The sequence below is a fragment of the Chrysemys picta genome, chromosome 15, assembly GCF_011386835.1.
Source record: "Chrysemys picta bellii isolate R12L10 chromosome 15, ASM1138683v2, whole genome shotgun sequence".
Classification (NCBI taxonomy): domain Eukaryota; kingdom Metazoa; phylum Chordata; order Testudines; family Emydidae; genus Chrysemys; species Chrysemys picta.
Genome location: NC_088805.1, coordinates 7,405,443 through 7,428,677, shown reverse-complemented (window position 1 = coordinate 7,428,677; position 23,235 = coordinate 7,405,443). Strand labels below are relative to the sequence as shown.

At 45.7% G+C, this 23,235-nt stretch overlaps 1 protein-coding gene and 1 long non-coding RNA gene across 5 annotated transcripts in view; one reads left to right on the top strand and one right to left on the bottom strand.

Moving 5' to 3' along the window:
* Nucleotides 1-732: 732 nt before the first annotated feature.
* The window catches only part of TBX5 (T-box transcription factor 5), an 81,319-nt gene continuing 58,816 nt past the window's right edge, over nucleotides 733-23,235 (top strand). The window contains exon 1 of one of the 4 annotated variants that reach the window (XM_065568292.1): nucleotides 733-870. In XM_065568292.1, the coding sequence (XP_065424364.1) occupies nucleotides 789-870 (82 nt within the window). In that variant the 5' untranslated portion in view covers nucleotides 733-788. The remainder of the gene's footprint in view (nucleotides 871-23,235) is intronic. The other 3 variants (XM_024108095.3, XM_024108093.3, XM_065568290.1) reach the window with 3 other exon arrangements.
* LOC122172461 (uncharacterized) overlaps nucleotides 864-23,235 on the bottom strand; it is a 33,363-nt gene continuing 10,991 nt past the window's right edge. The window contains exon 3 of the long non-coding RNA XR_010592839.1: nucleotides 864-2,170. This is a non-coding gene — a long non-coding RNA (uncharacterized LOC122172461). The remainder of the gene's footprint in view (nucleotides 2,171-23,235) is intronic.

Here is a 23,235-nt window from a genome sequence, read left to right as displayed (position 1 = left end):
TATAGATACAGATGTGTGTATGCATAGACCAGATGTGTGGGGTGTCTGTGCGTGTGTTAAACACTAGGAAGATGTACATGTGTATCAGACCTCTTGATGTTTAAGACTTAAGGCCTCTGTTCTTGTTCTAGGAGGAGACCTGTCCTAGTTATTCATAGATAGATATGAATGACTGCACATAAAACACACACTCACATATAGATATATCGATATATATTATCGTGTGTGTGTGTAATGTCTAGGACAGGTCTCTGCAAAAGAAAAACAAAGGCATCTCAGTTTGAGTAACTTTCAGAGCAGGGCATTTTTCGAGTTTCCCCCACCACACAAACCCAGCGCTGCTTAGAGACTCTACTAAACCCAGGCGAAAACAAACAGGCATTCTCGCGGGGCGTGTGGGGGGGGGGGGGGGGGGGGAGAAGAAAGTTCCTATTGAAAAAGAAGTTTCTGGCTATGTTGGTTTTATTGGCCTGGTGGAGCCCTACAGATTAACAACCAGCAGCAGCAACCCACCCCCCCACCCCGGACCTAAGAAATCCAGTAGAAGGTGTGACTTCAAATGTGGTGGTAGGGATAAAGAGAAAGGAAGCCGGAATGTAGGCATGTGTGTGATGTGATTGTTACCAGAAATACCTCGACATCTCCCGGCTGTCCTGGAACTGCGGCCAGTGGTCCCGTGGAGCTCAGAGCTAAGGTGCTGCCCGCGGACGAGAGACACTGTGATACCTTATCAGCAAAACTCATTGGGTCCCCTAGTAGTTACAACCGGAAACGGCGCCAGTGGCCAAATGAAACGGCTGTCAGGGGAAGTGCCGTACTTCTCATCCATGCGCCCTCTGCCCTGGTGCCGACTCCCTGCCCGGCAACAAGGTAATGTTCGCCCGCTTGGGTCCTTGATCCTTTCCAAAGCGGAGGCCGGGGGGTGGTTACCTGAGTGCTTGGCGATGGGCGAGGGGGTTTCGGCAGGGGATGGACAGAATGAAATAACCCCAGCTGTAGGGAGAGATGAAAACTTGTGTTTTGTGTAGCCCCCCTAGCGAGGACACTCTGCGCGCCGCTTTCAGTGTGGTGTTTGTGTGTATAGCTGTGTGCCAATGTTTTGTGTGTGTGTGTGTAGCTATATCGATAGGCCTGATTGTGTGCATCTAAATACGTTTTGCGTGGGTGTGGGTGTCTGTGTATTCGTGTGTCGGGAGTGGGTTTATGTATGTTCTCTGGGTGTAGCTGTCTGTGTGCTCACGTGTGTATGTGTATCTGTGTGCAGGGCGAAAGGTGACCTGAGAAAAGCTCCCATATTTGCTTCCCGAATGTATTATTAATGTCTTCAACTAAGCGCTACCGAGCTCCAAAGCTGTGATCCCAGGTCAGGGGGGAGAAAACCAATACATTTATCCTCGCTTGTTTGTATTTAAACGATTCCATTTACAAGGGGGGGGGGACGCAGGATAATCTGCAACAGGTGTTTTGATTTAGGGCTACTCCTTGAAAGACGAAGATCACAAGTTGCGCGCTTTTTTTGTTTCACCCCTGGATGCCCCCCCCCCCTCAAAAAAACACCCACACTCTAATATTGTGAATTGTTTAGCGTCTGAAGGAATTCACCAAGGAAAATCCATTTCCCACTTCATACACAATAAGTGGGATCGGTCATCCGGTGTTGTAATAATTATAATAATAAAACAGGTACCAAAAAAAAAGATGCTGTTCTATGAAGTGAAGTTACAAACATACCTGCCTGTCTGCGATGGTGTATGGGGTGACTGGGGGGAGGACTGCCTTTCAGGGCTGTTATACTTCTGAAGATTGAAAGCCACCGTATGAGTGGGGCAAGGGGGGCCCACGAAAGCGGGGGGGAAATGAAAGCCCTCAATGGGAATTCCAGAGGCTTTGGGATAAGAAGGAGCAGGCTCAGGTTCGAGGAGCGCAGTTTGCGTGGGCAGACATTTGCTCTCCTAGCCAAACCTTCACGTTCCTGACACACACATTCTTCTTCCTCTGTTGTTCTAAACTCGAGGGCAGCAGGACTGTGGGGTTGGAGTGCTGCAGTGTGTAGCCCCTTGTTGGTCCAGAGTCCTACTATGGAGGGGCAGGTTGGTGGATGTGGGGAAAATGCAGGTAGAACAATGCTGCATTCTGCTGTCTTGGGGAAGCGGTCCATTGCTAATGTCATCTAGATAGAAATTATAGAGAGGCAGCATGTCAGGGCCAATACTTGCACATAAAGCAGAAGTCTCTCGCAGGAATAACATTTGGAGTATACTAGCCAGACAGTGATCAAATCTTTTCAGGGAGGTTTGGATTATATCCATGAAGTTCTATGTTTGCTTCTGTGAATGTCTAATACATATGACAACATGCAAAAGTATATTTTCTGAAAATAATGAAAGCCATTATTCATATAACCAGGGGCCCAGGCCTGCGATTCCCACTATGTCAATCAATCAATCAATCAATCAATCAATCAAATCAGCTAGGATAAACTATGCCTGAGTGAGGCTTGTAGAACTGGGCCATGCTTTGCACAGGTATATATACGTATAAACATATGGGTTCCATTTAATATGAAATGTATGCAACAGATGTATGTAGGCTCAGAGATTAACTTTAAATAATACAAACAATGCTCGCAGATGGTGCTCAATCTAAGACAAAAATAATATAAACCTTCACTTTAGAAAGGCATTGTTGTATTGAATAGGCATGTGAATATGGCTGGAGAAATGATGTGTGTGTGTGTGTGTGTGTGTGTGTGTGTGTGTGTACACTCAGAGATAATATACACCCGATATGTGTGTGTACCCACAGAAGTACAGTAATTACACTGGGAGAAAATGAACATCGTTGTACATTGCGTTAATGTCCAAGTGTATTTATTTTGTGTACGAATCAGTGTAACGACATATTAATGCACTGAAATTCGCTAAAGGCATTGGCAGTATTTTCGAAAGCGCCTAAGTGGCAAGTCCCGTCTCTTTCGTTGAGACCTCGGCTATCTGATATCCAATATCTGAGCACTCAAGGGCCCAATCCTGAAAACGCATGGGAGTCACTTTGAGTGTCCCTGTGAGCAAGCCCACGGTATCGCTGGTTATAGACACCCGTGTGCATCAGTATTGTTGGGATCGGGCCCTCCTTTTGTTTGTTTGTTCTTGCTTTAGGTTTTCAAAACCCAAACATGCCACACTTTTTTTTTAATTCGCTGTACAACTGTAGAAGAGACTAGTATTTTTCTGACCCCCCTGCCGGTCTCCTATACCCTCCTCTTCATCTTCCTCACAGTCACAGGCTGAGCAACACCATAGAATACCTGGGGAATTTGGAAAAACATTTTAACATTCGACGCTACGTTTAATGAATGAAACCTACTTTTTTTTTTTTTGCTTTACTTGGAAGTTTGGATCAAAGCTTTTATTTGGTGTGTGTACGAAGCCGTTGTAACAAATCGGCACCCTACTGATTTTGCAGCAGCAGAAAGGAAACCAGGAGTGATCGTCTTCAACCTAATTTGGAGAGAAAGCCCTGCGAAAACTCTTCAGACACTCAGACCCACAAGGGAACTGAACGGGGAAAGGCACATTCAGGACTTCTCTGCGAGGCGAGCAAGTGCATTGAGAGAGCTCACAGATACAGATGATGTATGTGGTTTAGATTATGGAAGAGAGAAGAGAAGAGAAAGGAAGAGAAAAGAAAAGAGAAAAAGTGAAGTGTTTTCCTTCTGTAAAACAGAGGGGATTCATTTCCTTAAGATTAGATAGATAGATAGATAGATAGATGTTTTTGCTCTTGTGATTAAGTAACATAATTTATCATTAGAAAGACACTGCAATCATTGAGGGAATAAAATGATTATTTTTTTTAAATATTGTGTGTGACCAGTGGCCTGGCTTGCTCATTCGATAATCAAAACAGGCAGGTAAGTATCTCCTTTAGACCTCTTCAGAAATAAGGGACGCAAGTTTATTTCTGCAGTAACCTAACGGGCATACACCCAAACACTAAGATCAAATCCAGACCTGAATGTACCAAGGAAATCTGTAATCCCGACTTGCTAAGTGAAGAAATCATTCGTCAAAGTTACTTCGAACACGAATTTGTAAAGTGTTCCTTAGAACTCTTCTTCCTTTCTCTCTGATAGCCGTGGAAATAAAGTCTCCCTCCTCCCCCAACACACACACACACTTGTCAGATAAATCTCAATGTTTCTATCCTTCTAAAGGATTCCAGGTTTGGCGTGAGGGAGAAGTGAGTGTAATTTCAAAAGACGATTTATACAGCCCAAACAATGGAAACCATAACACGAGATGACTTTAGAAAGTTGTCGGGAGGGATTTAGGGACCACAAACACATTTTTTCGTAACCATACAATATGGAAACTCTTAAAGAGCTGTATCTGCAGACATCTTGCAATGACTGGTCTTCCTTGTCATCTAGAGGAGAAGGGGTAAAATATATTAACTGAAGACACAATCTAAAATTACTTATACATTTTAAACATGCTGGCAGAGGTAACTGCCTGAAAGATTTCCTTCTTCTGGGGTAAATTAGTTCAAGCCGTTTCCAAGGATCTCTCTCACTCTCTGTCTGTCTCTAGTTTTATAAACATTTTAATTTCAAACAAAAGAAAAGCCTTCACACAAGTGCAAGAATTCGGATTATTTCAAGAACATACCAGAGTAATCATATGGCATATAGATAGACCCGATCCTGCAAGCATGTGGACCCGTGAGAAAAAGGTATTCATCTGAGTAACTGTACTTACATGTGCAAGAAGTATTCCCAAAACAGAGTTTTACACACACACACACACACCACTGGTGCATGCGAAGGTCGTGCGTGAGTGTGTATACATATACATATTATCTACCATCATATAAGCATGCCATATGGTTATATGTTACATACGTGTGTCCAAAATTCACCTACGCTCAAATGTAGTTTTTCTCTGCAAACAAATATTCTATCCAAGACAACTTTGCCCAAGCCAACCGTTGCCAAACAAAAATACCGGCTCGTTTGAAAACTGCCCTCTATAAACAACTAACTGCACAATAAGTTTAATAGTACTTCGACTAATAGATCTGAATTTTCAAATACTCCCCCCCCCCCCCCATTAATACTCGTAAGGACTTTTTTATTGGAATTTCCAGTAGAGAACAGTTTAAGGAGAATTTGCCGAGCTTCTGTCTCTTTTAATGTATCCAAAAGTTCCCTAGAGTCTCCTAGAAAAGACTTGGCGCGAAAATGAACGGAAAGCCCCTGTTTTGTCCCCAGAAGAAACAATGTGTGAGGGGCACCGTAATGCAGCGTATAAGGGCATTTGTATCACTTTATTAAATCATAATTATTAGAGTCACGCATCCATAGAGGCAGGTGTAGGCTAAGGCTTGGACAGACAGTGTTATCTAGCCTATTGTACCAAACTTTGTGGCTTATATAAACTGGTCCTGTACTAGGGAGGAGGGGAAGAAGTGAGTAAGGTGGTGTTAGATTAAAAAAAAAAGATGGGCCACGCTAGATTTCCCCACGTAGGGGCCGATCCTGAGCGTATTGGAGTCAGCGACAAAGCCCGCATTGACTTCAGAGGCGCCAGTCGCACGAGTGACCCCATGAGTTCCGGGGGGCTACTCCCGTGCGTAAGAACAGCCGGATCCAAAACCCCATTGAAGTCCACGGGAGTCTTTCCACTGACTTCAATGGGCTTTGGACCAGGCGTGCCAGGATCGGGCTCTGGCTTTCTCAGTTTTATCCCCACCCTACACCTCCCTTTAACCTTTTTCAATTGCCAGCATGAATATAAAAAAATCTCCCCCCGGTTGGTCTTCAAACTGCTTGGCATTGACCAACAAGAGGATTTAAAAAAAAAAAAAAAAACTCTTCCAAGCTGAATTTATGTTGGTGTGATGAAATGCCCCTCTGTGTTTAACATTTCCAATGATCATTTGTTTCATTTGCTCCATTAGCCCTTTATGAGAGCGCCTTTCGCCCGGGCACGTTGATCAGACTCACTTACGTAATATTTTCTTTGGGATAGATTCACTCAGCCTACGACATATCAATGATTTCCTTACAACTTCGTTGCACACCAGCTGCCTTGTTATCTGACCTTGCCCGAAAGCTTGTGATGGGAGAAAATGTTTGTTTTTTCTAGGGAGGGGAAAAAAACACAACCGCATATTGAGTTGAAAAAGTAAAGGAAACCCGACTGAAGGGTCCTGGAAGCAGGGCGTGTAAGTGGCCCTGAGAGATGAGCGGGGTTGTAATAGTGTTAAGAGGATCTGGGTTGTGTTTGAAGGATCGGGCCCAGATCTACGCCAGGTGATTTTCCTTTGAGAGATCGCGCCAACCAGCTTTTAGAGCAGAAGCAGACCCGTGTCCAAAGCATCTCACTCCCCCTCCCGAACAGGGAGGATCAGATCCCCACAGATTTCAATACCTTCCTCACCCCAATCGACCCCATTGATTCCCTCTTCCGGGTAGGGATTAGTCCCTACTAACGAGAAGGCTGGCAAAACGGAGGCCCTCAAATAATCAACAACTTTAGCCTCTTCCTGGAGTGAGCGCAACCAGGGGCCCTATCCTGCCTTTCTAGCGAACGGATCTACCTGGGTGCGCTTAGTTGTGCGCTCCAGTTTGGTCAGTTCCACCCTGTTTGCGCGCTTCTCTCTCCTCTGCTGTGAGCTGGCAGAATGAAGAGAATCTGTCTTTACAATTCCCCAGGCGAGTGTATATATATATATATATATATCCCCCCCCCTCGGTTTGTCTTCTAAGCATCCAATTTTAACAGAGCCCAGCTACCTCCAAGCCCGTCTGGAAGGTATATTTGGGGCGGAGGGAGGGAGAGATAACTTTACTATAAGTTTTATCAGGATCTTACATCGTAAACACGCTGCCAGAGCTGGCTTCTAGTTGCTGACATTTGAGGGATTTCTTTCTTCTATTTCTTGCGTCCGAAGATTATTTCACCACCACCACCACTCCCCCCTGGCGTATAAAATCTCCGAGCGCAGCTATTTCATTTATTGCAAACCAAAGGTGCAGCTCCAACGGGCACCTCCACTGCACCCGAGCCGGAAAACGTTTTCCCAAGCCAAAGGCTCTTCGACCTATTGACTCATGGACCGGTGCAGCTCTCAGCGATCTCGTGTTGCCGAAAGAGCTGCGTCTCATAGCGGCCTTACTCCAAACTCCGCGGGCACGCTTCTTTAAAAGCTTCGCGCTGCCGCTAACAAGGGCAGGAGCGCGAAACCTTGCAAAGAAGCAGAAGTCTGTGCAGAGAATCCCAAACATCGGCGTGAGGAAGTTCAGGGGAGATACTGGGGAGCCTGCAGGGGTCTGTCCCGCTCTGGTTAGTCTCTGGTGTCCCATGTAGACGCACAATGTATCCTTGAGTGTATTAACTCCCCCCCCCCCACACACACACACCACCCACCGTTTGTCAAAACGTGCAGCGAGAGTTTCGCATGCTGGATTAGGATAGAAAGCGCGTACACCCGCAGATCCGACCCCCTTCCACGCTCGCACACCTATGCTTTCGTGCCACACACACAGAGTCACACGTAGACACACATCTGTGAGGACTCACGAGTATTCACAGCACGTGCCTCCCACACAACCACTTCCGCTCGACTGGACACGTGCACGTTCCCACGCTCTTTTCGCCCTCACATCGCCTCTTCAGGAAGCCCCTTGGGAGCAGGGACGGACGGTATCTTCCCACGGGATTGTACAGCGCCTGGCACAATGGGCAACACAAATAATAACGAACTATATCCCATGCTTCATTTACAACGTCCGCCAGCGTATGTTGGATGTGCTTTTACCTAAGCAAAATGTTGTAAAAGTTGCAACCACCTGTTCAAATAGCCCCTCCCCCAGCCATTATTGTATTGCGTAAAACTGAGCGCTGGGCCAGATCTTGCTCTATTATATCGGTGCAAATAGGACATACTCCGGATTTACACCGCTGTTCCGGAAAATTGAATTGGGCCTATGGTGCCCTAAGCGGCCATAATAGGATTTGACGTTCAGGGCATGCGGGGCCAGACATAGGATAGTTCTAGTGGGGCGATCTTATCAACATCTAAACTGCGCTCAAGTCAGACTGACTCTTCCAGGCGCCTTGTAGGGTTATGAGTTCGAGCTCTCTTCTCTCCCAAATAAAAGCTTCTCTCCCCTCCCCGCTACAATGCCTGTTTCAGACAAACTAAAAACACCCCCATCATTTCTCTTGTAGCTTTCAGTTTGGCTATTCACGTTTTATCATATTAATTTTCAGTTTACCGAGTCCGAACCATAGCGTACACCCTGACACACATATGCCTTCAAACACACACACACACACACACACACACACACACACACACACACACACACACACATTATTGTCTGTAATCAGGTGATCTGGCTTTATTGAAGTATTGCCTGTACTCTTCAAACGGGCCATACATATGGATATCACACGGGCACGGCTAAGCTGTCACTAGCGGCAGGTCATTTGATCACAAATTCAGTCATTTGTGAGTGTCTGTCCATACATAATGCCTGTGTGTGTTTGTGTGTGTGTGTGCCTTTGATCTTAGTGCAGAAATAAAGCCCCTAATGGATGGTTGGGTTGCGGTTAGTTGGTTAATTAGTTAGTTTTTGTGCGGTTTGGGGGTGGTTGGTTGTCGGTTTTTTGGGTGGGAGGGGGGTGTTGTTTTTTGTACTTTGAGAATAAGCGCACGCATGGCCCCAGTAAGGTGGGAGGCCTGTGTCAATTTCCTTGAGCAGCTTTGGCACTTTAAAACGTGGAGACTTAATTAAACATCTACACGTAAAACTCGGTTAGCACTACCAGTTGCATTATAAAAAGGCATCCGTAAGCCAGGCCAGTTTCTTTCGAGCGTCCCCCTAGATCTGCTGTTCGAATGGCCCAAGTTCACCCAACAGCTTCTCAAAACGGGACGATAAATAAAGCCGGGCTGCAAACTGCAGGGAATGCGGAGCGATGTTTATTTTTCAATCATTGTTGGCTGCTCTCCATTCGGTTATTTTACTGCGGCAGCTTTCAGGCCATTATTTACTCTGATTCTCTGGCGGTGCCTTATGCCAGCTCTCGGGCTCTGCGATTTGTCTTTAGCCCGGGTCCCAGAGCGGTGAGATTACAGGGCAGAATAGAAATGTGCAAATTATAGGTTTATTAAATCGTAGGCAACCCAGCTCTCTAGCCTAAGCAGATGCAGGGTGTTTTTAAGTCAGCCCTCCTGACAAACAGCAGAGCACAAAGGCAGTGGAATCATCAGAGGGGTATCCCCGCAGGGAGCGGGGAAGCTAAATCTTCAAGTGGGAGTCTGTCAAGAGGAGAACACAAATTGCCCTTTAATAAGGATACCCAGTGCCATAGCTGGAGTCACTCTACCTGCCTAGGGAAGAAAGTTAAGGCGCTGGAGGCTAATAAGGAATTGGAAAAGGCAGCTTCAAACGGACTTCTTTCCTATTCTAGATAATGATCATAAACCAGCCAAGCCCTTTCCCACGGGGCATTAGGGCTCCAAAGAAATCAGTGGAGAGGCGGGCAACTTTGCTCTTCTACCCAGCATTAAAGATACCATCTGTGAATTAAAAATCCCTTGTCAGAGTGCATAGTATCTACACACACTTCCTCAGTGCCACCCGTCCCGGTGGGTTTGACTGGGAGCAAATGAAAGGACGTTGTTGTCCCGTCCCCCCCCCGATGCTGGCACAGTAATAGACTCTGGGGCACTGATTCCTGTTGGCTAATTCTCATTTTATAGTTTGGCTTTCTCCAATATTAATCACAAACGCTGTTATAGTCCTCTGGTGAAAAATAGGAGTTACTGATGGCGAAGGAATTTTCTAGCGCATCAGCAAGTTATGGAACGCACCGCGATGTTTAAGCCACAAGAGAGAGAGAGAGAGAATGCGTGTGTGTGTGTGTGTGTGTGTGTGTGTGTGTGTGTGTGTGTGTGTGTGTGTGTGTCGTTGTGGGTGGGAATGGGGCAAACTTTCCCAGCAATGTTAAGGGGCATAGAGATAGGAAGGGGAGTTCTCAGTATATTTTCAGGGAATGGGAAATGAATCGGACAAAAACAAATCACCTCTGCGAAGGAAATGTGCATGGAAGCCAAGCACGGCGCGTTTCAGAAAACACCTTCCCGCCCTGTATCTTTCATCTTGCTCTCTTGATCCAGACAAGCCCCGCTGGCTGCCGGTATTGGCACAAAGGAAAACAGAGATCACAAGAAATGCTGAAAGATCCCAGACGGAACCTCTGTCCTGGATGTTTCTCTGTTCCGCCCCACTCCCGCCAGGGAGCTGGGGGATCCTGTCTTCTTTCGGGTGTGCTCGAAATAAAAGATTTTAATATTCCAAACGGCCCCATGTCGATTGACTTTCCCGCTAAATAGGAGCGGCCATGCCAAATCTCTCATCGTTAACAAGCATGTTTGCAATCGCCTATCGTCTTCCCAATTGTCAGGTTACACACGTTTGGACGTGTCACTTTGTGATTGTATAGCAATCCGTGCAGCCTGATGTTCATACAGAACTACCCCTATCCCCCCCCCCCCACTCCCGACTCCCCTCGCCATCCCAAATCTGCCCTTTGATTAGACACTGCGACCACAAGTGTTATGGGCTTTGCTACTGCCAAGCATAGCACAAAGGCCATGCCACTTATTCCGTAGCCTCGGGCAGTCATCGCGGGTGGGACGCCCAACGCATAAGAACCAACGGCAGGATGGGCATTTGCGGTGGGATTTTCTAACGTGACTGAGTCTTGTTGAAAATCAGTCAGGTTTGGGCTCCTAAAGAGGGAAAACCATCCCTGGAGCCTGAGAGAGAGCCCCGCAAAGTCCAGGAAAAGACTCCAGGTGCCTTTCCAGCAGGCTCGTAGCGCATTTCAGGAGATCCAGAGACGAGGGTTTGACTGTAGCCACGATTGCAATCCCCGAACCTCTGACCATCCGTCAAGCAAACATGGTCAGATTTCAACACATACCGGTGCCCTTATCGACCATGTGAACTCCTGGCAACTACAACCATCATCGTACTAACTGTGCATAGGACCCTCTGAAAATCGAGCCGAAACAAGGCACATCAAGACACTCTCTAATTCATTTATTCTAATTTCCCTTCCTTTTGGACGGCCCAAAGTCAATATCTATGCAACTCCCATTATTATAATTAGGAATGAAAGGCCAGATTCTGACTGTGACTCCGAATGAGTGGTAGGTACCTTATTCCCTGACTAGCTGCCATTGAAATCAATGGGGCTACTCACAGAATAAGATACTAGCCAACATGAGTAAGGGTGGGCAGAATCTGGTCCAAGGATATTACATTAAGAGCTCCACAGTTCTTACTTACTGATCCATGACTAGGAGGGTCTTAGATCATGCCAATTTGTGGCCTACTAGCTAGAATTCTGGCCTGAGAGCTGGGGTCTATTCCTGCCTCTGCCAATCAGTGAGGGTGGGCAAGTCACTTCGCATCTCTGTGCCTCTATTTGTAAAATGGAGACCATGATACTTACCTCCTTTTTAATGTACTTGGAGATCTCCTAATGAAAAGTTAGAAAAGTGTGGAAGAGTTGGGTACTATGCAAGGTTTTCAAACTCTGGGCCATTGATTCCACAGAGAGATTATTTGAAGGGCACCTTCTCATCCATTCATGATGATCTCAGGCACCATGCCCCTGCAGTTCATGATGAAGAGCCTACATTCCTCTAGCAACTACAGCTCAGACTTACATGGAAACATATTAGGAAAGTATTTAATGCATTCTTAGCTCCCTATATCATGTAATTTAGCAAGTCCAATCAAGGAAGAAAGCTAGCTAGGTGACTAGCTCTTCAGACCGTCAGCAAATTCTTTGTGAATCATCGTGGTCCAAAGAACATAATGTGAGAATTGTCATTTTATGGTCATGGGCTTCTAGTCCTTCTGGGAGCTTTATTAGTCCATACCTTATCTCAGGGAGCAAGATGATGTCATTGACTCTACAACATTGCATATTGAGAGCTACAACAGATCCCTATTGGTTCCCAAGTGGTTGAACATGTACATTGTTACATTAACAAACAGCTGTTATTGGATTTCTGTAGATATTTGTCAAAAATTTGAAGCAAACATTCTTTCCAGTAAACTTGTTCACATGTGGCCCACTTTGACATCTCTTGGAGTCAAAGTGTGGCTTCAATGGACGTTGGGTCAGATCCTGGGACATTTGCAGAACAAAGCAGACACAAAAGGGGTCAACGAGAATGTATTTAAAACATCTAACTAGTACTCATGGAACATCCAAAATAGATAATATACTGTAAAGATGAGCATGGTTGAAAATATTTTCGGGCACTCACATGGTCATTCTTTAAAAGTCTGATACCTTGATGTCATGCCCACTTTGTAATTTTTGCATCAAAATTTAGCCATCAGATATCTCAGCTCCTCTCAGTGAAACGGTTAGAAATTCTGTGACTAACTCTTGCATTCTCTTCTTGCTCTACGGCACCGATTCTCAAACGGCGGTTCAGGAACACTCTCTGTTGTTTTTCAGAGAGGTGGCCAGGCACATGGTGTTGTCTCCTCCTCCTTCTCCTTGTTTCCAGCTGCTACATCACATTAAAATACTCATTACAAAATTAACCCTTTTCTAATATTAGTTTTCCATGTAAGTAATTCCCGTAGTTGCCACAGGGGTGATATATGCTCACAAATGGGAAAGGAGGTAATCCACACAACCATGAATGGAAGAGGGCATGGTGTCCATACAACCATGAATAGGAGAGGAGGTAATGGGGCAATGGGGAATAGGAAGGGAGGTGAAACTGGTTGATGGGGAATGGAAGGGAAGGCGGGGCATGAACAAAGATGGTTGGGCAAGGGAGATGGTCCATGATACAATCTCTGTGTTCATAGATTCACAGAATCATAGAACTGGAAGGGATCTCGAGAGGTCATCTAGTCCAGTCCCCTCCACTCATGTCAGGAATGGTCTAGATAATTAGTCCTGCCAGGTGTTTGTCTAACCTGATCTTAAAAATCCCCAATGATGGAGATTCCACAACCTCCCTAGGCAATTTATTCCAGTGCTTAACCACCCTGACAGTTAGGAAGTTTTTCCTAATGTCCAACCTAAACCTCTGTTGCTGCAATTTAAGCCCATTGCTTCTTGTCCTATCCTCAGAGGTTAAGAAAAACAATTTTTTCTTTCTCCTCCTTGTAACAACCTTTTACGTACTTGAAAACTGTTATCATGTCCCCTCTCAGTCTTCTCTTTTCCAGACTAAACAAACCCAATTTTTTCAATCTTCCCTCGTTATGTTTTCTAGACCTTTAATCATTTTTGTTGCTCTTCTCTGGAATCTCTCCAATTTGTCCACATCTTTCCTGAAATGTGGCCCCCAGAACTGGATACAATACCCTAGTTGAGGTCTAATCAGCGCGAAGTAGAGCGTTGTATAATAGAAAAGCTTGAGAACCCCTGGTTTAAAAGAATGAAAATCTTAATGAGTGCTTTGATTTTAATTAATAGTTTGCTATTGGAAAGGCATATGGCATGGTGGGTTTGTGGATACTGGAAGATCAGCACCGGTTCTTGAATTAAAATCTCCATCTTCTTCTAAATGGAGGTAGGAGCAGAAAGGGGCTACTTGCTGAATGAAAATAGGCCTGTTGTTGTATGAAAACAGCTCATGCACTGAACAATTGCATATTCAGTGCAAAGAAGGTCATTACACAGAAATTTTAAATAAACCAAAAGTTTGGGAAGCGGATGTCCCTGAGATATCATGTGAAATTGACCACCATTAACATAGGAAATTCTGAAGAACAAAAGTTGTGAATTTCTCCCAGCTATAGTAAAGATGGCAAGTTGTGTAGCATATGTACAGCACCGAGCACCATCATCATAAATTCCTTGACTGGGGCTTCTAAGTGCTACAGCTACTCCTTCTAGTAGGGAAGCAATGCTCATTCCTAGAAGAGGAGGGATTTGAGGTACTTTGGAATCTATATGGGTGAACCCACATTTTTGGAAATAGTCAGCCATATAAGTTTTTAAAGCAGCATCCCAGAGGCTGTTTTCAACTTTCCTCTGCAGCATGGGATGTGGGTCACTTGACAGGATCATCTGGGCATATCTCATGTAATCAATTACCTGTTATTGCAGGGGCCTCACACATTGGTGGCTGGATGGTGTTTAGTAGCATGTGATAGACCAGGTCAGACTAGAAGGTCTAGAGGTCCCTTCAGGCTTTAAACTTTATGATTCTATGTCCACCATCATATGAATTAACTATAGCAAGGCTATTAGAGGAACCATATCCAGTTAAGGTGTCCCCTTCTGATTCTGTTTTACTCACAGTGAGTGTGGATAACATTTCTCGAGTAATATGGCAATGCCCTCAAGCAGAAGTTGTAAAAGTTTGATTGTGTGTCCTGGAGCTGACACCTGCATTATTCCAAGTGCAACTGCACAATACAAGGGAGATTTTGCTTCACTATTGATCTCAGGTTACACTTGCAAAGACAAAGGGATAACTCCATAACAGTCACCCGGGCTTTATAGTTGTTTTTATACCCCACAGGAAGGCTTCTTATGCCACAAATGCATCTAGGATTTGCTGACTTCTTTTTTTTTTTTTTTTCTTGTTCACTCTTATGCCAAAGGAAATAACAAGGTCACACATTCTTCCATTCTTTCCTCCACACACAGATGTTGGTACATCTTTGAAGAACTATGTTGCATTCTGATCATCTGCCAACCGAGGCCACTTTTGTCATGACTGTAAATGTTTATATACACTTATATGTGTATAAGTCTCTTAACAACAGATCTGTTGTTACAACAATTTCTTGTCTCCATGTAATGGAAACAGTTGTCTCTGCATTGGTTTCTTTTGAAAAAAAAATGCTTCTTTCCAGGTTCAGACAGGCATCTAAGGCAGTGTAATCAGGTTTCTTCATGATAAAGACAATTTCTGGTAGTTTATGCATCAGCTGGACAACTGGGGGTAGGGCAGAGGTGTGTGGGTGTGCATGTAGAATCATAGAATATCAAGGTTGGAAGGGACCTCAAGAGGTCATCTAGTCCAACCCCCTGCTCAAAGCAGGACCAATTCCCAATGTACATACTCTGCATGTCACTTCTGGCCAACAACTGCTTTGTCCATCTTAACAATTCATTTCCCACATAGAGATACATCTCCTTTTTCTTCCTACCTGGGTTCTGGTTCCTCTTCCAGTTACTCATGATTTGATCTCTGTTTTATATAAACACAACATAGACAGAGGGACTTTATTATGTGGTACTGGATTTCTTCAGGGTGAATTAGGGCAGGATTCCCCAGGCCAGAAGTCAGAGGCAGGTACAGTTAATTTGAGACAGAATACCAAGTGGCAGTGTAGCATACAGCTAACTTTAGATGGCTGGCGTCTCTGCAGGCATGGTTTTGGCTCCCTCACTTGGGAAGAAGATCCAGGATTCAAGAATGGGAGGTATATAAGAGTCCATGAGGAGAGCAGAGAGGGAAGAGTTTTGAAGGAGAACCAAAATTGTGTTATAATTTGGCCCTGGATCCATCCCTATATCCTCACTGACTGGTCTGGGGCATTATCTCTATTTTCCCCTTTCCAGTGACATCACTGATCTCTTTCCATCTGATAGGCTGACAGGTAGGTGAATACAAAATACGCAGCACCAAGGAGACTTTTTCAAAGTGAACAAGTGAAACAAATCAGATTTTTCTGGAGCAGCAGTGGCAGCAAGTGAAAACAATCCCTAAACTTGACAAGGAAGTGGCAGTTACATTGCTATGATACTCTTTTGCTACAACTCATAACTATCAGTCAAGTGACCATTACCAAGCTTCTAAAGCATTAACGATGCGATTACTAGTGATGCAAGATATCATTACATTATTAACAGGGTAATCCTTAAAGCCAAATCCCAGTACTGTACTGTAAGGTGTCAGTTTGTGACCCCACACTGTAAAATGTTATCCCATGAAATCAACATTATATAAAACTATTGGTTTTATGTTACTGATTGTAGAGATGCCATGGTCTTGTTTTAGATGATGATAGATAGATAGATAGATAGATAGATAGATAGATAGATAGATAGATAGATAGATAGATAGATAGATAGATAGATAGATAGAAAGAAATTCAGCAATGGTGCAATGTCTAATGGATGCTATAAACTCATACTGCTCCAGGCTGGTGTAACAAGATGTAATAAGGCTAATATTACACCAACCAACCACCCAACATTCCTAAAAAAACACGTAAAAAACTAAGCCACCCCACCACCAATGCTATAGTATAAACAGGGGAGAGGGGGTGGTGGTGAGTAGATTTGCAACTCCCTGAGATGCCTGCTAAACACTGTAAAACCCAGCATTCCCAATATACACACATGATCCTTGTCCCACAGCTTCAGAGGCAATTGAGACATGAAATCAAGGCAACATTAAAACCCCCAAACATTGATCTGCCCAGGGTGGCTGAGATCAGGGACACAGGGCTAAAGAGTTCTAGGTCCACTCCCATAGGGTATTTGAACATGCAAAGTTCAATCTGGCTCTTAGAGGAATACCTTGTGTGGACTCCTTCACAGACTGTGCCTCCAAACCCACACGAAGCACTTCATGATTGCACTGAGAAACAAAACGAGGAGGTCTGTCCTTATGGGGGGGAAATATAAAGAATTCAACAGTAATTTATAACCCTTCTGTAGAATTTTATAGTGTTTTTAAACAGAAAAAAGAAACAAAAATATAGATAAATAAATTATTCCCTATTAAAATGTTGTAGGACAAGTCCTGATCCCACTTCCATCAGCGTCAATCCAGAGAACCTCCATTAACTTAACTTGTGTTGCTCCAGATTTACACTTTGGACTTTGGAAAATTCACCAGGCAACTACCTGCACTTTTAGATGTCTCAATATGGCTCTCAGGCCCAGAGTTATTTAGACATTGAACTCCCACTGATTCCAATGGGAGTTAGGCCTCTAAATACCTTTCATGATCTGGCCCTAAGTGCCTGAGTCATATCTGATCATGGGACCTGGCTCTTTTGAAGGTTTTGCCAAAAGTGCCGGCCTAAGCAGTTTACCCCATTGTTTGTATATACATTGCAGCTGATGCTGCATACTAAATTTACATTGGCCATTTGGGCTTTTTAACTTGTCTATTTCAGGTGAAATTAGCCCCTGTGCAGAGGGCTTGCGCAAATCCTAGGCAATATGGCCATCCCACTCAAGGAAAACGAAGGGCAAATTTACTTTGGATTTCCTGCATTCTCCACCCCATTTTACTCCTTTCCTTCCATGTTCCCTTTTATTTGATTTTTCACACACACTCATGGCAGTGTGTGCAATTACAATGGCATTTAGCTGAACTGCAATGTAAGCATATGGGTAGCCAGAACAGGCCAGGACAGTCTCCACCTATAAGAATGCGCAAAGTAAGATGGATGCTTGATGTCATAGCGAGATCATAATATGACTATTCGTGTTGTCAGCTGTATTCTGGGGGCAGCATCAAGAATGTGTGCATGTGGCCACAGAGAGCATGAATGAATGATCAAATGAAGTTAGACTGTGATCAGTTTCAATAGAGTTTGTAATTAGATAGATAGATAGATGCTGAAGTCCTCCATTTATACGAAGAACATATACAACTAGTGACCTCCAAGTTGTAGGCCTGTACCAACATATAGTAAGAGACAGCTCCTTTTCCAAAGAGTTTACAGTCTAAATACACAAGATAGACAAAGGAAGTATTATTATCCCCATTTCACAGATAGAGAACTGAGACACAGCAAAATGCAGTGACTTTCCAGGGTCACAAAGGGATTCTGTGATAGAGCCAGGCACTGAATTTAAATCACCTGTGTTTTAGTCCATTGCCCTAACTACAAAATCCACCCTCTCCTTAGGCCCTACCTCACCCCTTATCCGGAGGGACTTTTCGAGCCCAGGAGGTAAATCAGTCTCTAATGTCCATTCAGCCTTCCGTCTCCCAACAAGCCAGAGAATTTTGCCACCAGTTCTGAAGGCAGGTGGTGTAATAAAGACTGTCATGCACTAGGGACTGCACAGAGACCATGCAACTGCTTTCACGTAGGGTACAGAACAGGATTTTCACAGGAACCTAAGGGAGTTAGGTGCCCAAAACCCATTGAAATTGAGCTGAGCACCTAACTCCTGTAGATGAATTTGAAACCCCCAGCCTCAGCTGCTAATAGCCCAGAACTGCACAGTGAGATCCAATTGCCAAAGCTCCTTGAGAGACAAGGTGGGTGAGGTAATACTTTTTATTAGACCCGCAGATCCCGTATTATTAACTGGCTGTATAACTCACTGGTGGGGGAGCACATTGGAACTATGAGGGTGGGGTAAGATCCTCTACCCAGGACCCTCAATTATAGTTCTACCTCGCTACTTATTTGTCTCTTTGGGAACAGGGGAGAGGACAATAGACTTGATTCAGGATTGCGGATAGATTCAGGATTGCAAATATCAGTAGCACAAGACTATACCCTGCTTTCACTGAAGCTAATGGCAAAAACAAAACAGACAAACAAAATTCCAACGGGAGCAGGTCTGGACACGGAGTTTGCCGCAATAACAGGATTTATGGATGGCTGGGGGGCGGGGGGAGGCAACCACTATTTTGACGGGACAAATCTTTCCCCTCCGTTATTTCTGGGCCCTCTCTTGGGGTCCGTTGCTAGGCAGATCAGGTCTATTCCCACACCACCTGGGCCATTGGTTTTAAACGGGATCAGGATCCGCCCCGTTCCTGCCCGCATCGAGGTCAGGGGGAGTTTGGCATTTGATTGCCACACGGGATCAGGAGCGGGCCCCTGGCTATTCCGATTGAAATCAACAGGGGTTTAGCCAGGGATTTGAAGAGGGACCGGATCCGGCGTGGTCCCACTGCCGCTGTAGCCAATGGCAGGGTTGCCATTGATTTCAAACGGGGGCAGGATCGGGCCCGCTCTCTCGCAGCTGCGGTAGGTCGGGGCGCGCCCCTCCCCATCCGAGTCCCAGGCCATCCGCGCTAAGCAACCGTTTAATCGTCACTAATGTACTGAAGCTGTTAAAGAGGCGGATGGCATCAAGAGAGGGGGGTGCGTTCCCCTCCCCCCATTTATAAGGTGTTTTTTTCAGGTTAAAAGCAAGTGCAGAGTTAAGTAAAAGCTCTTTATTACCGAAATAAAAATAGCCCAGGTCAACCTGGGCTGGAAGTGGGGGGGGGGGGGCTCTTTCCATTAAAACTGACATTTAAACCGAGGGTGAACTTGAAACTTTGACAGGGCCGTGAACGTCCTACTTCAGCGATCGCTTCCGCCTGAGCACTCCGGAGTGAGACCTGTTCCGCCAGCTCCTGCTCTGCGCCCTTCCCTGGGGCTGGGGGCAAACGTCACCTCACGGGGTGACGGGGGCAACCCAGACTAGTCTGGGGAAGAGTCAAGGGGAGGAGGGCTGGGCTAACTCGGCCAAGTTTAGCTTCCTCGCTCAGGCCACCAGCCAGGGAAGAATCTAGCGAGTGCTTATGTTCATTCCTGTCCAGGAGGTGCTTCATCCATCCCGAGACAAGAAAGAGTTTGAGCACGTGCTTAACTTTACGCATGTGCACTGCCTTCAAGGCTGGTCTGGATTGGAGATCCTACTCCTATTGGGATCATCAATGGAACAGCCCCACTGGGTCCCATTAGGGCCAGAATATTCACCCCCACTCTAATGGGACCTGATCCTGCAGCTCTTACTTAGGGAAATTTGTTTGAAATCGATGATCTCAAAGGGGAGTGTCGCCTGGCGAAAGGTTGCAGCATGAGAGCCGCTATATCCCCACCCCGCGTCTCCTTTTCGGGCTAGGAGCGAGAGGCCGAACAACCGGCGCATGTTGCTTTGGGAGGTTTGTTCGGTGATGTCTTTCCTTTCCAAATTCCCAACCCTCAGGCCTGTCTCAACAATAGCTCGCCCACGGAGGTGCGTAAAGCAAAGGGAACAGAGCGTGGAATTGACTGGGCTATTTTTCTTTGCAAAATTAAGCAAATTTTACAGAGCGGGAGAGAGCGAGAGAAACCACACACAGCTCCCTCATTTCCCAGGACTCATGATTTTTATTGGATAATTTGAACCAGAAATGCCTTCTTTATTTAAATGCATTTTGAGACATTAGAATACTTCATAAAGAAGCAACAAGTGCAGGGGATTGTGGCTGGGAAAGACGGGAAATCCTGGCTCCAATGAAATCAACGGGAGAATCCCCCCGATTTTAATGGAGTCCGGGGTTCACCCACTGCCTCTCAGCAGGTCCCACTCCGGATTCCATTCGTGCCAAAGGGGGCTTTGCTATTAACCTTAGTAGGAGCCGGATGGGGCATTTAATAGACAACTGGCCTCTCTAGGCAGGAAAAAAAAAAGCCCAGATCAAATGATTGCAGCTAATAGCTTGAATTGGGGGGAAATGAATTGTAATGATCACACACGCACTATTCTGGTGCTTTTCAGTACACACCAAACCAGAGAGCCCGATTCCGCAGGATCGTCCCCCAAACCCACAACCCGCCCACTAACCCCCCCAACGCCCGGCACCTCTGAGGGGAACACTAAACCAGACCGACCGTTGAGTTCATTCCAAATTCATTAATAAGCTTATTACCAGCCTGTGCGTGCACAGGGCAGCGGGAAATGGACCTAGCTTGCCCGGAGCAGCCCCCGCTGCATGGGCGCCTCAAAGAAGCATTGACTCGGTAGTCAGGGGTCAGGGTAACCTTTGCACCGGGCTCTTTGAATTGGTTTGATTCATGCGCCTGCAGCAGCGATAGGTCAGATCGTCCATTAATCCCCCTCCCCCCAGGAAAAGAAAAGAGCGCTCCGCAATTAGTTTAGCGGGAACTTTCCAAGCTCCCTTCGGGGTGTTCACACTGAGCGGGACACGGTCAGGGGGGTTAAGGAAATGGGAACGTCCAGTGGCAGTTTACTCCTCTTTTGAGGGGAAAAGAAAGGCGAGCCGTCCTGGGCAACGAGCCGGGGCCGGGGTTAACGGGCGCAGGTCTCAGATCCGTGGTCGCTTGTTACGAAGTCATCCAGGAGCCATTACAAAACCAGGGCGAGCGCGCAGAACCGGAGGGAGAGCGCGCAGAACCGGAGGGCTCGCTGGGTGCGTTCGCGAGGTGTGTGTCCGTGTGGATGGGTGTTTGTGCCTGGGCCTTTGGTACTGGGGATGTCTGGGTTTGCCAGGGGGCGCGTGTTGTTTGCACATGCGTCTGTCCAGGCGTGTTTGTTTGTGTTCCTGTGTGCTCCAGGCCAGTGCGGAGAAAGTCAATGCATTCTCCTACGCCAGCCCTACAGACTCACAAAGAAAAGAACCCCATTGAGTCCAAGGGAGGAAAAGTGTCCTCTCTAGCTAAACCAACTAACTCAGAGTTCAGCAAGTAACTTCCCCTCCACTCCCCGCCGGAAAGATTAGCTATTTTGGGAGTAATCGTTTGATATCTTCCTTCAGTGATAGGGCCGCTCCTTGCCTATGTCACACGGCAATTTCTTGTCTGTATCTTTAAACGGAACGAAACCACTCAACGGAAAGACGTCATTTTAATCTGGGACAAACCCTCCATCGCTGTCCTGTCTACCAGGCAGGGATGGTGGGTGCGCTTTAATTCGGGATTCGCTGGTTTCAGATGACTAGGGGTTTCATTACATTTCACAAAGTTTGGGCGCGGCTGTTGGGTTGAGGGGCTGAATTCACGTATGATTGCTGTAAGAGAGAACACGTGGGTCACGCGCTATCAGACACCGGGACTAGATCTGGCCCGTTTTGCGTAGGATGCCGGACCCCACCCCACCGATACATTTGGGTTCCTGAGACAATGGGGAATCTATGATTGTGGAGCAAAGGTCGGGAAAGGAAGGTGCCCTTCCCCCATCACGACCAAACTCTAGCGGGAGATGGGAACAAAAATGTCAAAGGTTTCATTACTGTGGCATTGAAGTCAGTGGCAACACTTCTGTTGACTTATGACTCAATCAGACCCATATCTAACTATCTATCCGTCCATCTTTAGAGCTAGTACAGTTGTACACTATTTAAACACGCTTCAGAAAAGACTCGCTACTTTCAAATTAAGAACCTGATGTGTATCCCAGTTTTGGCTCGCATTCCCCCTCCTTCAAGCCCCCTTGGGCACCCCTAGCTTCAATAATCTCTCCGCTTCTAATAGCAAAACTATTTTTCCATGGCCGTGCTGCATATGGGATATCACTAATGAGAGGTTATGGGGTCAGGAGTCACTAAAACGGTGGGAATAGAAACTGTAAAGAAAACAATCTGGTCTCTTTTCCGAAAAAAAAATGGAGCGGGGGTGGGTGACCAGAAAGAACACAAAGAAACCAGTTTGGAACATTATCCCTCCGAAAAGCTGGCCTAGAAGCTAAACCATGTACTGCTTTTTACTACTATTATTATTATTATTTCTTCTTGTTATGATTATTTTAGAGCCCCGAAAGCCCATAAACGAATTTAAAAGACTGTGAGAGTATATAATTTAATGTGATTGGCACCATTAAATAGTATGGGAGGGCAAACGTGTCGGTACAAGACACTCCAGAGCAAGGGGGGAAAGACTGCAACATGTCATGGTTCCAGGTTGGGAGAAATAGCAGTCTATAGACACAAGGGCGGCGGGGGGGTATCCCTTTTGCAGCTGAAAATAGTGTATAAGAAGAATCAGCACTTCGGAGCTCCTACTGGGCAAATGACCAATTAGGGAATCTTGGTGAGATTCAGAAAAGCCTAGATAAAACATACTTATCAGCCTATAAAAATACCACTTTCACTTATCTGTAGCTACCTTCGCCACACAGCTGCAAAATATAAGAAGGAGGTGGGGGCAACCCCGGACTTGCATAGAGGAGGAGTTATGGAGTGTAACTGACATCCGGGGGTTTGGAAATCAATGTTCTCTTTGCAGGGAGAGACAGTTTCCCCGAGATCAACATTGCAGGATTTTAGCCACCTATAGCTCCCACCGTTGGTGACAGGTCTCCCCCCAATGTGCAGTTCTGTCAGTATGGGGGTGTGCCCGACTCGCTCTGGGGGACTTGTCAGCAGAGGAGAACGTTTGATGCCCTGTCTCAAGTCCACATACCAGACTGGGAATCAATCACATGAAACAGAAGGAGGTGAATTCTCCAGGCAATGTAAATGTCT